General features: G+C 49.4%; 2 protein-coding genes across 2 annotated transcripts in view; both read left to right on the top strand.

Annotated features, from left to right (window-relative positions):
- The window catches only part of LIPA (lipase A, lysosomal acid type), a 30,935-nt gene extending 23,758 nt beyond the window's left edge, over nt 1–7,177 (top strand). The window contains exons 7-10 of the mRNA XM_080822471.1: nt 1,685–1,831; nt 2,807–2,878; nt 4,991–5,062; nt 5,697–7,177. Coding sequence (XP_080678597.1) covers nt 1,685–1,831; nt 2,807–2,878; nt 4,991–5,062; nt 5,697–5,930 — 525 coding nt within the window. The 3' untranslated portion in view covers nt 5,931–7,177. The remainder of the gene's footprint in view (nt 1–1,684; nt 1,832–2,806; nt 2,879–4,990; nt 5,063–5,696) is intronic.
- A 7,561-nt stretch (nt 7,178–14,738) lies between these two features.
- On the top strand, nt 14,739–16,079 carry CH25H (cholesterol 25-hydroxylase). The gene has a single exon (XM_080823663.1). It carries the CDS (start codon nt 14,748–14,750, stop codon nt 15,558–15,560), a length of 813 nt encoding a protein of 270 aa, XP_080679789.1. The 5' UTR covers nt 14,739–14,747; the 3' UTR covers nt 15,561–16,079.
- The last annotated feature ends 428 nt before the right edge of the window (nt 16,080–16,507 follow it).

The following is a 16,507-nucleotide window of genomic DNA, read 5'->3' as shown; positions in this document are numbered from 1 at the left end:
GGGGACCCAGTGCCTGTCTTCAGGTACTGGTTGGCTGTCTTGTAGTCGATAGACTCGACAGAGGACAGGCTGTGTGTATATGGACGGAATTTTCCCGAAGAAGTGCTAAATACGGCCCACACAGTGTTATAACTTCGAATTAGTCACACCCTTTATAAAGCATATCTGGTGCTGAAATCTTGATATTTATTTTGGGCGGGGTGGTGGGAGAAAGGACGCTGTGTACCACAAAGCAGTTGTGCCCTTAGGCTGGGCATATGAGTTACAGTTCCCGTGGTTCTCAGCAGCTCCTGAAACCTCACACGGGGCTGCCCGCCCGCATCAGTCCATTGGGGCTGCGAGGAGGCGTCTGCCCCATGCCTTGGCCCTGGCTTCTGGTGCCTGCCTTGGCATTCCTTGGCTTGTGAGAGCATCACTCCCATTTCTGCCTTCATCTCCACGTGTGTGCATGCCCCTGTGTGTGTCTGTCTCTGCCCAGATTTCTCCTTTCTCTAAGGATCCCCGTCCTACTGCGTGGGGCCCACCCTGATCACCACATCTTCCCGTGATGACCCCTGTAGAGACCCTGTCTCCAAATAAGGTCCCATGATGAGATACTGGGAATTAGGATCTCAATGGATCTTTTCTTTTCCTGGGGTGGGGGGACACTGCCTTGGGAGGCATTTTAATTTTCCACTCCTGCTTGTCCCTCCACAGGGTAGGCATCAGCAGAAGTGTGACTTATAGGGGGACACGTTTGGGTTCAATATACGGAAAATCTTTTTTCTGTTTCCCATTGCACCAGTGTGTGAAGATCCTTGCAGGCATAGTGATTGCCCTAAAATACTGGAACACATTGGTCACGGCTTCACGTACCCCAGGAGTCAGCAGACTTCTTCCCTTAAAGGCCCGTAGAGTAAATACTCTTGGCTTTGTGGATCGTACGGTCTCTGTTGAAACTACCGAACTCTGCCACTGTCGTGTGAAAAGAGCCAGAGACAAAGCAGAGGAAAAGGAGTATGTCTGTGTCAATAACACTTTATTTATAAGACTAGGCAGTGCTGGTGGGGGAGGAACGAGGAGTTCTTATTTAATGGGAACGGAGTCTCAGCTTGAGGTGTTGGAAGAGCTCTGGAGATGGGTAGTGGTGCCGGTTGCACAGGGATGTGAGTGTCCTAACGCCCCTGAACAGAACACTTAAAAAGGGTCAAAAGGGTAAATTTTGTGTTACTCACGCACTAGCTCAAGAAGAAAAGTGTCAGAAGAAAAAGACAACAGCAAGGGGCAGGAATTGGCTCACCGGCCAGTAGAGTCGGGCCGGATGCATATGCCCTATGGAGACACGTGGTGCGCAGGCTTGGCTTCGACTCGTTCTCGGAAGTCACGACCCACCCTGCCGTCTGTGACACTCTTTGGGGATGGCCCTGGGCTAAGTGGTCATTAATGCCCCTTCCCACGGTGAGAAGTCTGCTGTGAACTGATGTGACTTTCTGCCTCTTCTCTTCACGGGAGGCTTTAAACCACCGCTCTAACATCAGCTTTGGCCGGAGTGTCCTAGTGCGACCATCTGCCTCCCGTTGCCATTTCTTTTCTGGGATCACATGGGGAGACGCTTGGCGTGTGTCTCTGCTTCAGGGGTGGGTCAGGGAAGCCTTCTGCCAGAATGAAGTGCTGAGATACTCTTGGGTTCCTTTTTATGTTTTAGGACTTGTTTGGGGCCAAAGATTTTCTTCCCCATAGTACGCTTTTGAAGTGGCTGGGCACACACGTTTGCAACCAAGTCATTCTGAAGGAGCTCTGTGGAAATGCCTTTTTTATTCTCTGTGGATTTAACGAGAAGAACTTAAATCTGGTATGTTCAGACCTGCTCTCCTTTTCAGTGCGTTTGTTTTGTCTGTGGAGCTGCTTGTTTGTGCTGGGCGGTGTGAGAGAAGCACGGGTCTCTCGTTGACGAGGCACAGACGGATGTCCAGCAGGTGCCCCGGGCGCTGTCTGCTGCTCTCCTCAGGCCTGCCGTTAGCAACTTCCTGCTGAATGAGGAAACTTGTCATAATTTAAGTCCTGGTATTTGTATTCGTTCTAGTGATGTTTCTTTTAAGAGATGACTGTAAGTGTATTTAAATGTGTGTGTGTGTGTGTGTGTGTGTGTGTGTGTGTGTGTGTATACGTTTATTTACCTTTTTTATAAAATGGAGACCCTCGGCCAGCAGTATGCCAGTGTTTCTAATGCTTCCCCCCACCCCAAAATCTTATTTGAGAGAGAGAGTGAGCATGAGCAAGGGTGGGGGGAACCGAAGGAGAGGGAGAAGCAGGCTCCCCCCTAAGCAGAGAACCCATCTCGGGCTGGATCCCAGGACCCTGAGATCATAACCTGAGCGGAAGGCAGAGGCTTAACCTACTGAGCCACCCAGGCTTCCCTTTGCTGGAATTTCTAAATATATTTGTTGTTTGTCTGTTGCATTTTGAAAGCAGGCTTTAAAATTCTAGAATGAAGGCTCTAGGGAGTTTTTTACAGTAGTATTAATTTTTCTGATTGTTACATGAAATGTTGGAAATTCAGAAACGTTTGAAGAACAAAGTCAGCATGACCCGTCAGCTCAGCCCTGCAGTCAGTTACTGCGTCGCTCTGCGTCCTTCGTCCGCGTTCTGTGCGTGTGCGGCTGTACGGGTTTCTATAGGGCGTGTGTGTCATCAGAGAACTAGAACTCTTGCCCTTGCTTGTAGTCTCCTGTATTTGAGATTGTGGCTCTGAAGTGCAAAAGAGGTTTAGTGTCAATGCCTCCTTAATGCTGTGTCCGTTCTTTATTTCACCGTGTTTCTTTTGCAGTCCAGAGTGCCCGTGTATATAGCACACTCTCCTGCTGGAACCTCTGTGCAAGACCTGCTACACTGGGCCCAGGTAGGCGTACTTCTCTGCCCGCCCCTCCCAAGCCCTTCCTGTCCTGCACAAAGCCAGGCTGCTTACACATGGGAGCTGGTTTCCTTCCCCAGAGTCCTGGGTTCCTCCCATTGTGCCCTTGCACTCTGGGCGAGTTCACCCAGCTTTGGGAGGGAGGCTGCGATGTCATCACGAAGCCACGAACACAATAGGACTGAACCCATCGGGACACGCCGGAGCCGAAACAGCCATGGGAGTAAATGGGAGCCACTTGCTTGTAAAATGAAATTTTGATTGTTTTCATCACATCGCCACAAAAGCAATGCCTGCTCGTTCATTCTAGAAAATTTAGAAATTATGTATGGGAAAAAGATAATAATTCTCTCATTATGAAAAACAAGACTGGGCAATCAGACACAGAGATAGAAGATGTGTACCCAGAGCTGTGAAGTGAGTCTGCCTCCCACTGTCTGCCTCTTGCTGCAGATCATTTCAGAAAGAGCTCCTTGAAGATGCAGGTAGAAATAACTGTTGTAGAAATAGATTAATTAAATTATTTTCTTCTGCTTATTCTAACTTGCTTTCCCCCACCTAACAGTGTATCAGGGACTTATTTCTACCTCAGGACATATTTTTATAGGAATTTCCTTCCTAACTTTTTTTTTAAGGTTTTATTTGAGAGAGAGAGTGACAGACAGCGAGAGAGAGAGAGAGAGAGAGAGAGAGCGAGAGCACAAGCAGGGGGAGTGGCAGAGGGAGAAGCGGAGCCCGATGTGGGCCTCGATCCCAGGACCCTAGGATCATGACCTGAGCTGAAGGCAGAGGCTAAAGCAATTGAGCCACCCTGGCACCCCCCTGACTTGTTTTTAAACATGAAATAACTCACCATTTAAACTCCAAACCAAGATGCTGTGGGTGTCTTGGAGAGCAGTTGCCAAATGAGGGACAGTCACTGTCTGCATCTGAATCACGAGTTCCCTGTAAAATGACAACTTTTAAAAAATACTGTTTCAAAAAAGTAAGGGGAGTTGGGCTCACGTTAGAGCTGTTGGGTTGGCTACAATCCAGGCTTCTAAAAATGGATATGTGGAAACTATGATGGGGATGATAAGCAAATATATTAATTCACAGATTAACATAAGTATATTATGGTGTTTGTGTTAGTCCATATACACATATTAATATATAATCAATATTTTTCATATTGATATGAATATATTAATTCATATAAATACGTATTAACCCATATGCCTTTTTTCAGCCACAGAGTTTATGAGTTTTAATACTCTTTGTATGACAGTATAAAAATATGTATATTTTTAAATCTAAATCCAGTCAGTTAGCATATAGAATGCTACTAGTTTCAGAGGTAGAGCTTAGTGATTCCTCAGTTGTGTTCGACTCCCAGTGCTCCTGCCATCACATGCCCTCCTGCACCTAAGTCTTAGTCCGTACATCGTATGTAATATGTATTTCGCTCCCAAATAAGATAGTTTAACTCTTTGAAAAAGCTTAAGATTCAGATTTCAGTAAAAGCCAGCATGAAGTTTAACAAGTACAGTCATGTGTATAGCTGCTTTATTGTGTCATATGGTAGCTACATTCCAGTCGAAATAAAATTAGTATTTATTTGATTGCAGTCTGGTTGACACACTGTGTTACACTGGTTTCGGGTGTACAACACAGTGATTTCATGTGTCTTCACATCACGCGGTGGTTCCCGCAAGGGTGCCTACCCTCTGTCACCAGACATCACTATCATGATTGCAGTGCCATATAAAAAAATTTATTGATTGATTTGAAGATTTTATTTTTCACTTATTTAGAGAGAGAGAGAGTGGGAATCTCAAGCAGGCTCCCCACTGAGCGTGGAGCCCAACGCGGGGCTCGATCTCACAACCCTGAGATCATGACCCAAGCCGACGACAAGCTTCGGATGCTTGACAGACTGAGCCGCCCAGGTGCTCCCCACCCCCTAATGCCATTTTATTTTAAGTTACACTTTGGAAATAGTCAGTCTGTGTACAGTGTAAAATGGGCTTCTGAGGATACAGCTAACTAAGTAGCCCCCTGTGAGGCTCTCTCAAACTTCTGTATCAGATAACATGTTCTCCCAAATTATCTTCTTTGTAGTTTATTAAATCCTGGAAGTTCCAAGCCTTTGACTGGGGAAGCGGCGCCAGGAATTATTTCCATTACAACCAGGTAAAGGCTTTGAAAGTCTCTAGAATGAAACTGGGCTCCGAAAAGCCACCAAGGAAGCCAGCTCGAGCCATAGGGCTGCTGGAGGGCTTGGGTGCTGCGGGAAATGCTGGGGAGGGTCAGACAGACAGTGTTGGTTTCCCTCTGTCTTCCGGAACAACCCAAGCTTTGTGGTTGGTGTTGAGGCCTGGGCCTTGCCTCTCGGTCCTTTTCCTTGACTCTGTAACAACTGCCACAGTCACATGTCCTTCATCGTGACCGGGAACACAGACCTCAGAGTCAGACTAGCCTCGGTCTGCTCTCCAGCAGCTGGGGGGCCTGGGCCAGACTCCATCACCTTAAGCCTTGCCTTCCGCATACAAAGAAATGGACCGTATTCCGGGTGCTGAGGTGCCCTCAAGTGTGAGGCAGTTTTTGTTTTGTTTCATCTCGTGACACCCATGTGACAGGTGCAATGCTTATTGTCGTTCTTACTGTTTCGGTTCTGGTTAATGGTAACTTGGAAAGTAAACAGAACGGTTTTCAAAACTTGGGTCTTCCGCTGTCACATTTAGGAATCAGTATCTAATGAGGGATTATTTGGCTGTGTTTCTGTAAATCAAAACACCAACGAAGCCTTCTGTTGGTTTTATTACAGACTTATCCCCCACCTTACAACGTGAAGGACGTGCTCGTGCCCACGGCTGTCTGGAGCGGGGGCCATGACTCGCTGGCGGACGTCAAGGACGTCAACATCTTACTGTTGCAGATCACCAACTTGGTGTACAACAAGTTCATCCCAGAGTGGGAGCACCTGGACTTTATCTGGGGCTTGGATGCCCCTTGGCGGCTCTATAATGACATAGTGGATCTGTTGAGGAAATACCCGTGAGAGGCCACGGGAGGGGCCCGTCACATCAGGTGACCGGCTGCATTATAGTGTGCACGCTTCCCTTCTCTGAAAGGGCTGTCTGTCTTTCCCAGGCTGTTTGCATTTTTGTCTCTGATCAAATTATGATTGATGTTTTTCAAGTGCCTCCAGGATGCACGTTTTTGGTTTAAGCACGGCCTCATCGAGGGTGGCCTCTTGAAGGCCATTTAAAAATACCACTGACTTGTAAAAGGTCCTAACCGTTCTGGGCATCCTTAGAATTTAACATACACAACATTGCCTTCTTACCGTCACACAGGCCATGCTGGGCAGGTGTTGGAGTTTTCAGGCTCTGTGGTCCATTGGTAAATGACCTACACTGATTTGAAAAAGCTCCCTGTGCACTCAGTTTTTACCTCTTTGCCTTAAAGGGCTCTGTAGTCCACTGGCCTTGCGGTCACTAGGGAGCTAAGTGCCAAGTTCTCATGCTCTCATGCACTAGGCACGGAGTCTAATCCTGTGACACCCCAGCCGGGCCAGTTGGAAAGATATTAGAATGAATTTTATGAAACCTAACCATGATAAGTCATTATTTAGCAAGTGTTTAAATTGTTCAGACGAAGCCAAATAATTTGCTGGAATCTTCAGAAAATAAATGACATTCATTTAGAAAAACCCCAAACCCTATATTTTAAATAGCTCAAAGACCGATGCAGGCAACCATCTATATTCATGAACTTGTAATTGGGCGGTGGGCCGTCAGTCCATGTGGGTGAGAACACAAGTTGTGTGGGGAGACAGTACCCTTCTTTTCTGCAAAATCACTGCATTCTCTTAGCTGCCGTAGCTCGCTGCTGCCTTAGCTCAGTGCTCCCGTGGGGGAAGCCCAGTGGCTGCCCGGGAGGAGTGTCCTAACCATTTTCAGAAAAAAGAAATGTGAACGTGAATGTTTTCAGATGAATGCTCAGGGATTCTTTCCATTTTTTAGTTTTGTACGTGTCCATATTTTCAATACTGTTGATTTGCGTCCCGGGTTCAGGAAGCCCTTATTCATGAACCTGCTTTTCTTGATGCACGATTTCTTTGCAGTGCTGATGGATGGACAGAATGACAATTGATGTGTTTCTGACAGAGCTCTTTTAGCTGCAGTAATAAACGATACTTGGGACTGGCTAATGTATGCAGACAGCGTGATACTACTTTGTAACATTTAAAAAGTCTTATTTGAATAACTTTTCAATAAAACGCAGTAGCCTCCTAGACCTGAAGGACCGTGTGTATGTTGTGTTCTCCTTTATTGCCCGTGACCCTTTGCTCCCCTCCCACAGTGAGGAGAGAGCGGTCGCAAACTAAGGGGTTTGGGGGTTGGTTGGAAACACTGGTCCTTGGAGCTCATGGTGCTGCGTGGAGAGCAAGCAGAGACTGACCCATCCGCAGGAGGGACCGTGGATTCAGGGACTGTCCCTCTAACTCCCTCCTCAAAGAAGGCAGAGACAAGTCATTCATGCTGTAGGGTCCCCAAAGCATAGATCTGGTGGGCAGTGGGGGGTGTCCAATGAGATCTCTCCCACTACTCTCTGAGCTGGAGGGCAGAAGATATACCTTCCTCCTTTCTGTATGCCCAGAATCGAACACAAAGCCTGGAATGTAGTGAGTCAGCCAATACATGCGGACCCACAAACTGTGTGAACAGTGAGAGACCTTCCCAGTTAGCTGAATGCAGTGAGATGCACAGGGAACATCCGGGAGGGTCGAAGGACTGAAGCGGAGTCTGTTTTCTCATGGCTCCCTCAGACAAGAGTCCAAGTGTACTGAACGCAAAGGATAGGTATCCATGCCAGGAGGGTGCCATTCTCCTCACGGGCTTAGGTCCCCCCACTGCACCCCAGAGCCTTCTTTCTTCTTTGACCAAAGCAAACTGGGTTGGCCAACCAGGTACAAGATTCTTGGGTAGGGGAGGACAGAAAGGAACAGTGAGTAGGTGTTTTCTGGCACTAGGGGAGAGAGCAGCCCCACCAAGAACGCCTTCAGACGCCTGCTGTCTCTAGCTCGGGCTGATGCCACGGCGGCACCCCCAGACTCCCCTGAGAGTGAGTCAGTCCATCCTTCACACACGAGGTGACATGGATGAGCAGGGGGAGGGGGTCCACTCTACAGAGTCCACCTCTTGCTGGCATGTGTCTCTCTTCCCTCCTTTCCGGACTTTTCTCTGGGGAGTTTTCTTCAGAGTGGGGCCGGTCTAAAGGTGGAGATGCTGTGTGGCTGTTCCAGGTACGGTCCTGTTCCCTTGCACATTTGCCTTTGTTGGTGGCCTCTTGTTCCTGACATTGCCGCTTGGGTCCTTTAAATCCTTGTAACCCTAGGCTGTGTTAATGTTTCATCATTGTTTTATTTCGTGTTTTTTTTTTTTTTAAGATTTTATTTATCAGAGAGAGAGCACACGTGCGAGAGAGAACATGAGTGGGGGTAGGGAGAAGGGCAGAGGGAGAGCAAAGCCGACTCCCGCTGAGCAGAGAGCCCGATGCAGGGCTCAGACCTAGGACCCAGGGATCATGACCTGAGCCGAAGGCAGACGCTTAACCCACTGAGCCACCCAGGCGCCCCCGGTTTATTGTTTAACAAAACAATCTTGTTTTGTCTTTGCCTCAAGGAGCTTGTGCCTTTCATTAGAAGTCCAGTAGCGAGTTGGTAGGACTTCTGATTCTTCAGCTTGGTTTAATATATATTTCTTTGAGCCGCGCACAAAGATGTCCACAGATCCCTAGGACAAGAAGACTAATTAATACACTGCCAACTTGGCGCTCTAAGACCTCCAGTCCCTGGGTTGGGGGCGGGGCGCAAAGCTGCCTAGTGAGGTTACAGTTGAGAACAAAGTCATTTCTTCCATTCGCCACCAGAGGGCACTCTTGGCTTTGCCGCCACAGCTTTTCTTTCTCTAAGGAGGCTTTTCTCTGGTCTCTTCTGGGAAAGGCAGAGAATTTTGTTGATTCTCGAGTGCCAAATGGTAATTTGAGGACCGGTGAGACCAACCATGTTTCTGGTCATTTCTATCCAGGATTTGGACCAATTCTGGCCTAATTCATAATATCTAAAAAATGTCCTCAAAGAATAGCTGTGCCCCAGCTGTGACATGAAGATAAAAATTTGCCTAATGTTTAAAAGGATGGTGGGAACCTCAGCATGGAAGGGGCTGTGGGGGAGGCTTTAACCCAGGCCTCACGCTTATCAAGGACCAAAACCGAGACTATTGATACGATCTCCAAATGATCTCCAAATGATAATGAAGATTATTTTATGTTTGTGTTAGGGGTGTTACTGTGTTAAATGTGAACTTTCAAAATGTCCTGTAGTTTGGTTTTTTTTTTAAGATTTTATTTATTTATTTGACAGAGAAATCACAAGTAGGCAGAGAGGCAGGTAGAGTGGGTGGGGGAAGCCAGCTCCCTGCTGAGCAGAGAGCCCCATGCGGGGCTCCATCCCAGGACCCTGAGACCATGACCCGAGCTGAAGGCAGAGGCTTTAACCCACTGAGCCACTCAGGCACCCCGATATACTGTAGTTTTAACTTTTGTCATTTAGTTTTTAATATAGGGAGATATTTTCAAAATGTGCTCCTGCCCGAAAGGCAGCATTAGACAATAATTCTGATTTTTACTTATTTTTATTAATTTATTTTTTAAAGATTTTATTTGTTTATTTGAGAGAGAACAAGGGCAAGCACAGCTGGGGACGGGACAGAAGGAAAGGTAGATACAGACCCCCTGCTGATCAGGGAGCCCAACACAGGGCTTTTGTGTCTTTTTCCAGATTTTAATTATCCATTTGACAGAGAGACAGGGAGAGATGGATTAGAAGCAGGGGGAGTGGGAGAGGGAGAAGTGGGCTTTCCACTGAGCAGGGACCTCTACCCCCCATGCGGGGCTCAGTCCTGGGATCAGAACCAGAGCGCAAGGCAGACACTTAACGACTAAGCCACCCAGGTGCCCCTCTGATTTGTAAAAAGCTTGTCAGTAATTCATTCAAGAGTATTTATGATATCACATAGTGCTAGGTGCAGATTTTAAGTTCAATTCCAAACTAAGCAAGTAAAACTCATTCTGCCCACTTGTTTTAGTGGTACTAAAATACACTGTGCATTTTACACTGTGCCTTCCAATTTTTAAAACCTTCTCACAAGGCCTGTTTTTTGCAGCAACTCCGGTGAGGTGCGGTATTTTCTCTCTACAGGCACTTGGGTGCCTTTTAGTGGAGATGATTTTTACGTGCTTTAATGAAAGAGAGCGTCGAGGAGTCTCTGGGGGAGCTAACATCGCCCCCATTCTTCACGAGCATCTTCTGTTTTGGTGTGGGTAAGTCGTGTCTTCTGACTTTTTTGGAAACTTCCCTCTAACCGAAACTTCAGTCCCTCGCACCAGCACCGAAGCCCTCCTCCACAGGCATCTGCCTTGAAACTGACAAAAGCTTCTGCTTTCACTTTGGCTGTAACTTCCTATGCAACCTTAGTTAGTCCTGACTTTTCTGACAAGAAGCCTGCATTTTTACAACAAGGGATTACATTTTTTTAGACATTTGATTTATTTATCTGACAGAGAGAGAGAGAGAGCACAAGCAGGGGGAGCAGCAGGCAGAGAGAGAAAGAGAGAGAGAGAGAGAGGAGCAGAACCTCCACTGAGCTGGAAGCCCCACGCAGGAGTCGATCCCAGGACCCTGGAGTCATGACCTGAGCAGAAGGCAGACGCCCAACCTACTGAACCACCCAGGCGCTCAAGAGATTACGTTTCAATCTTTGGAATTACTCTATCCTCTACCAGTCTCACATGTTACGTGTAAGGCATCCTAACACTTCTCATGTCTGTATCTGGCAGTGTCTGTTTCAGTTAGATAGATCCAAGAACATCTTGCCTAATTTGGGAAAGAAAAAAACCATCAAAGCACTTCGGGAAAGAGAGGATGTCCCTGGTAATGCAAGTACATGCTCTGTTGGTGGGCGCGGGGGTAGTATCCGGAGTCTTTCACGCGGAGTCCCGAGTCGCTGCAAGATGGTGTTAAAAACGCGGACTCGATGGCTGCACTCGTGAAAACAGTCTCAACTCTGGGGTAGCTGGAGAAGACCAGAATCCTGTCCTCCAGCCCTGTCAGAAAGCACGCCAGGTAAAAAGGATACACTCAAAGTCAACTGAAGAAGCACAAGAAATAGTCCTAGCACCACCAGAGCTCAGGAAATACCCCCGTCTGTGGAAAACCACCCCAGTGGGTAAGTAGCTAAACCAGCCAGGGCTCTAGGGGGAAAAAATTCTACTTTGTTAGCTTCGGTTTAGAGCTAGTATCTTCAGAAACAAGCATCGAGTCCACAGATACCTTTTGACCCCCCCCTTTTTTAAAGATTTTATTTACTTATTTGACAGAGAGAGATACACAGAGAGGGAGCACAAGCAGGGGGAGTGGGAGAGGGAGAAGCAGGCTTCCTGCCGAGCAGGAAGTCTGATGGGGGCTCCACCCCAGGACCCCTGGGATCATGACCTGAGCTGAAGGCAGATGCTTCACAACCGAGCCACCCAGGCACCCCCACAGATATCTTTTGAATACTCACTACGGGCAAGGTTATGATGGTTGGGACTGTGGGGGAAAAATCCTAAAAGATAGTACCTGTGCCCTAAAAAGAACTCTTCATCTTGCAAGCTGTTAAATAAATGTTGTGTATGTGAAGTGCTTAAAGGTGCACATTTGCCAGTTCAGGAAATGATACCACTTTACTCCAGACTAAACAGGGTTCAGTCTCATTTGGGTCCATTAAGTGATGCTGCCTTTGTTCCACGTGACATTGTGCTTCCTTTTTCGGCTTCTTCCCCGTGACATGGAGCAGACAACAAGATTTTAACTACTTTCCCCGAGATGGTTGCATTCGTATATGGGACACAGACTTCTGTCCCCCGGGGCAGCTGATGGCCGGCAAGGCAGGGAAGCCAGTAGCTGTTTTGCAGAGTGCTGTGAGCAGGTGGAGAGAGCCTGGGCCGAGCAGGGGACAGCAGAGGCTTCCGGATCTGGCTGCACTGGGCTTTGTGCCACCGGCCCACAGAGAGGACTTTAACAGGCTTTGTGATCGAGCGTGCAAGAACCAAAGAAGGCAAAGAATGGGTTGGTTGGGGCTGGGGGCTCGAAGGGGTCAGTCCTGACAGCAACCTCAGAGCTAAGTCCAAGTGCAGCAGGTCTGCCCGTGCCACCCACTTCAGAAATCCACACGAGCATCCCAAGCACCCAAGCATGTAGCCGAGACCACAAGGAGAGGACAGCGTGTGCTGAATGGAAATTTGAAGGTTGACTTCATTTCTTTCGAGGGCAAATCTGAGTGATAACTTTACCTCTGAGCAGAGTTCATTCGTAAGTCCGAGAACGTGAGCTCTGACGGTCCCTTTGGATCACTGAGGGGTCCAAGAGCGAAGGAGACGAAGCCCTTCCTCTTCTCTCGAAGCCGAGCAAAGTTCAAGGGCAAGCCTTGTGTACAAGGAATGGGAAAGGAGGCAGTTCCTGGGTTGCCCTAAAGGCGAATTGGGAAGAGTCTTGGGGGAGGGGAAGGCTGAAGAAGAGTCTAGAACCCATAGGGTGTCTGTGTGCTAGAAACTCACCGCAAGGGAGGCTAGGGGCCTGCATCTACCCAGCTCCATTACCATCTAGATGGCCAAGCAACTAGAAAATCCACTCTTTCCCTGTCTGCATTTCCTGTTAAGACACTCAGCTGTTTCTGCACCTTCGTCTCATCAGTACACAAGCAGAATATCATAACATCCCTAGCACACTGACATGTTAAAGAAAACAAACTCCAGGAGAGCTAGAGGCTGGAGGCCCCAGAGGATGGGCATGTAGGGAGCATGTGTATCCTGTCATCGGCAGGTCAGGGACAAACGGCCCCGGGGGGCTCTGAATTATGAACTGCCTTGCTATAGGGCGTGGGTAACATCCCATTTGTTATTAGATATTACTGTATCATTACGTGTTATGAATTGGCTTCTGATATATCATATGTGCATATACGTACATATCCTATATATTGTCATATTTCTAGGTCCGTATGCTGGTCTCTGTTTCTGTCCTAGTTCTTCTTTCCTCCTAATATGTGGCGTTCCATCCCTTATTTCTCTTTACACGATTTCACTGGATTTTCATTGTAAACTTCCTCGGTTCTTTAGGTAAAACGTGGAGCACAAAGTTAAAATAATATGCGTCTTCCTTTGCAAGTTTGCGGTGAGCACCGGGCTTCTGTTTCTGTGAGGCCACAGGGCTAACAGCTTGGGGTTCCCAGCCCTGGAGGAAATCACTTCAAATGAAACGCTTAGCGAATGCCCAGCAGACGTCGTTGTTGTTGTTATTTCCCCCATTTTAATGCTTGAAATAACCTCCCGCGGTGGCTACTCTTCTTTTCCTTTGGCGGGGTAGGGGGTGGGGAGGGGTGGCAGTTGGGCGACAACACGCAAAGCCTCGGGGAGGGAGTGAACCCCAACCTCACGGACACAGGACGCAAAGCTAGAATTAGTTCCGCGTGGTCCCTCCTTCCAAGTGCTCGTCCCCAACTTTTATCCTCTAGGGGACTCTTGTGTCGCGTGTCAGCCACCCGGGTCAAAGGCGGAGGTGGTTTTCTACGCGGTGCCGGGTGGCCCCAGAGCTCGCGCAGTACCGACCTTCTCCGGCCCGGTGCCCCCGGAGAGCCGCCGAGGTGGGGCCGGCCGCGCAGAGCCACTCCGGGCGCCAGGGGCGGTCGGGGGTTCCCAGGTTGACCAGCGGCAGCCGGGCCCCCCGAAGCGGGCGGAGAGGAGCGCGGCGCAGGCGCGCCCTCCTCGGCTCTTGGCCGGGCGTCCAGCCGGGCTGCAGGCGCGCACCGGGGCGCCGCCGAGGAACAAAGCGGGTGGTTTACTGCTTTCAACGCTTCCATTCCAAATGAGGACGCCGCGGCTTTGTAGCCAGATCTGGGCAGGCTCTAGATGGTAAAACCCAGAACTTTTTTTTTTTTTTTTTTTAATTGAAGCCTCCCAGCCGCGGTCCCAGCTCTGTCGCCGTGCCTCCTCGTCGGGGTCGCTGCTCTGGGCCCCGCGGGCGCAGCGGACAAAGAAACGAGCGGCCGCCCCCGGGGGAAGTCCGCTCTGGGTGGGATCTGGAGCCCGCGGCGAGCCCGCGAGGAGAGCTGCGCGCGGAGACGCTGGAACCATGCGGGTCCGTCGGTCGCCACCGCGCGCGCCCGGGCGCCCAGAGGTTCCCCCTGCGGGAGGGTCCCTGTGCAGCCCGCAACGCATTAGATCGAGAGGAGGTGTGCCGACAGAAAGGATCCGAAATACAGGAAGGTACGTCGCTTTAAAAAGTTTTTAAAAATGCAGTGATGGTTGCTTCTTTAGGAAAGCACATGGACGCAATTCTCCGTACGCACTTAAAAATACAAGCGATTGCGCCCTGATCGCAGAGGAGCTCTTCAGCGCGGTGGCGGGAATATTCTCTACCTTGTTTGGGGGTGATGGTGACAGAAGAACTAAGTTTTCAAAATTGGTAGAAACTACACTGAAGATCTGCGTGTTGTATGAGTGTAACCGGCACTCCAGTTGAAAAAAAATCGCACATACATTTGCTCGCATAGAAAAAGCTAGTAAGTAAACATGTTGCGCCCAGAAAAAGCCGCTACAGCGCAGCTGTAGATACGCATTTTGGCAACTGAGAGCGACTCCGTGGGGTTGTTTATTTTTGCAAGATGGGCCCGGCCGGGAAAGGGGAGCGAGAGGGCGGCTGACATCACTCGGGGCGGGGCCGCAGCGCGGAGAAAAGTCGGAGGGACCCGAGCCGCCCGGGCACAGCCTCACCATGAGCAGCCACAACGGGTCCGAGCTCCCCATCCTCTGCAGCTCCGGCCAGCTGCTCCTGCAGCCGCTCTGGGACCGACTGCGGGCCCGGGAGGCGCTCACGCAGTCGCCCTTGTTCGCGGTCCTCTTTTCCATCACCACGTACGTGGGCTTCTGCCTGCCCTTCGTGGTGCTGGACGTCCTGTGCCCCTGGGTGCCCGCGCTGCGGCGCTACAAGATCCACCCGGACTTCTCGCCCACGGCGCGGCAGCTGCTGCCCTGCCTGGGGCAGACCCTCTACCAGCACGTGGTGTTTGTGCTCCCCTTGACGCTGCTGCACTGGGCCCGCGGCCCGGCGCCCTGGCCCCGCGAAGCCCCGGAGCTGCTGCAGCTGGCGCGCCACGTCGTGGGCTGCCTGCTGCTCTTCGATGCCGAGTTCTTCGCGTGGCACGTGCTGCACCACAAGGTGCCGTGGCTCTACCGCACCTTCCACAAGATGCACCACCAGAACGCAGCCTCGTTTGCGCTGGCCACGCAGTACATGAGCGCCTGGGAGCTCTTCTCCTTGGGCTTCTTCGACATGGTGAACGTCACGCTGCTCCGGTGCCACCCGCTCACCGTCCTGGTGTTCCACGTGCTCAACATCTGGCTGTCGGTGGAGGACCACTCCGGCTACGACTTCCCCTGGTCCACGCACAGACTCGTGCCTTTCGGATGGTACGGGGGCGTGACGCACCATGACCTGCACCACTCTCAGTTTAACTGCAACTTTGCCCCTTACTTCACGCACTGGGACAAAATCCTGGGGACTCTGCGGTCAGCTCGTGCGAAGTGACTTGCAGCCTCCCTCCGGGGCTGCGGTGGGGTGGCGCAGGGGGTGCCTCCCCCGACTGGGACCCAGGACTGCCGCAGTGCACTTCACACTTGAATCAGGAGAAACACACTTGAGCTGTTGTGTCTTGTTTTGGTTTTGTAAGTAATTTATTACCTGCTGGAGATTTAAAATTTGATGTATTTTTAGTCTGATTAAGTAATTTCCGTGGTTTCTGTATATTGGCAATTGTATTCTTGGAGTCAAATTCTAGCTCACTTCAATAGCCTTGGTTCCCGGATATGTTAGATGCTCATCACTGGCATATTTAAATCATCTCAAAAAGGATTTGATTGTAAGACAAGGAAGGTCCTGTGTTTCATAGTGTCATAGAAATGGGCTAAAATAATGTTTTCTTCCAGAGCATAGGATCTCTGACTCTATTAGCAACAAACATGTTCCTGCTGGACAGTGATCACAATTGTTGTGCTTTTTTCTATTTTTTCATGTAACAATATATTTATATTGAAAGAAATGTTATTTGTACTTAAAAAAGAAAGAAAGAAAGAACAGAATGTAAACCAAACGAGTTCTGCCTGCTGTTTCCTGGGCATTTAGACTGATCAGTACTAAAACTGGAAGAGGGAGCTGGGGTGACGGGTGACCTCCATCGGCCACAGAAGGAGAGGAGTCTGGTGGTGGGGTGTTTTGTGGGGCTTTTGTAGGAGAGACAAGGCAGAGGTGGCAGAAGGGGTCAGTTAGTTTGTCTGTTTGGGTCTAGTGATTGCACAGAGGGAGAATCACTATTGTTCTGAATGGTTTTCAGCTGATTTCCGCATAACAAGCAACTCAAAGAATTACCCTCTTAAGTTTTAGAGAGATTAACCCTGCTCCACCATTTGATTAATTGGAGGGCAGTGGTGTTGGGGAATGACTAGAATTAGTGGAGTGCCTTGCTTTGCAAAACCAGC

Source organism: Martes martes, assembly GCF_963455335.1.
Source record: "Martes martes genome assembly, chromosome: 14".
NCBI classification, from domain to species: domain Eukaryota; kingdom Metazoa; phylum Chordata; class Mammalia; order Carnivora; family Mustelidae; genus Martes; species Martes martes.
The sequence above is the reverse complement of the archived record's forward strand: the minus strand, read 5'-3'. Positions and strand labels throughout refer to the sequence as shown.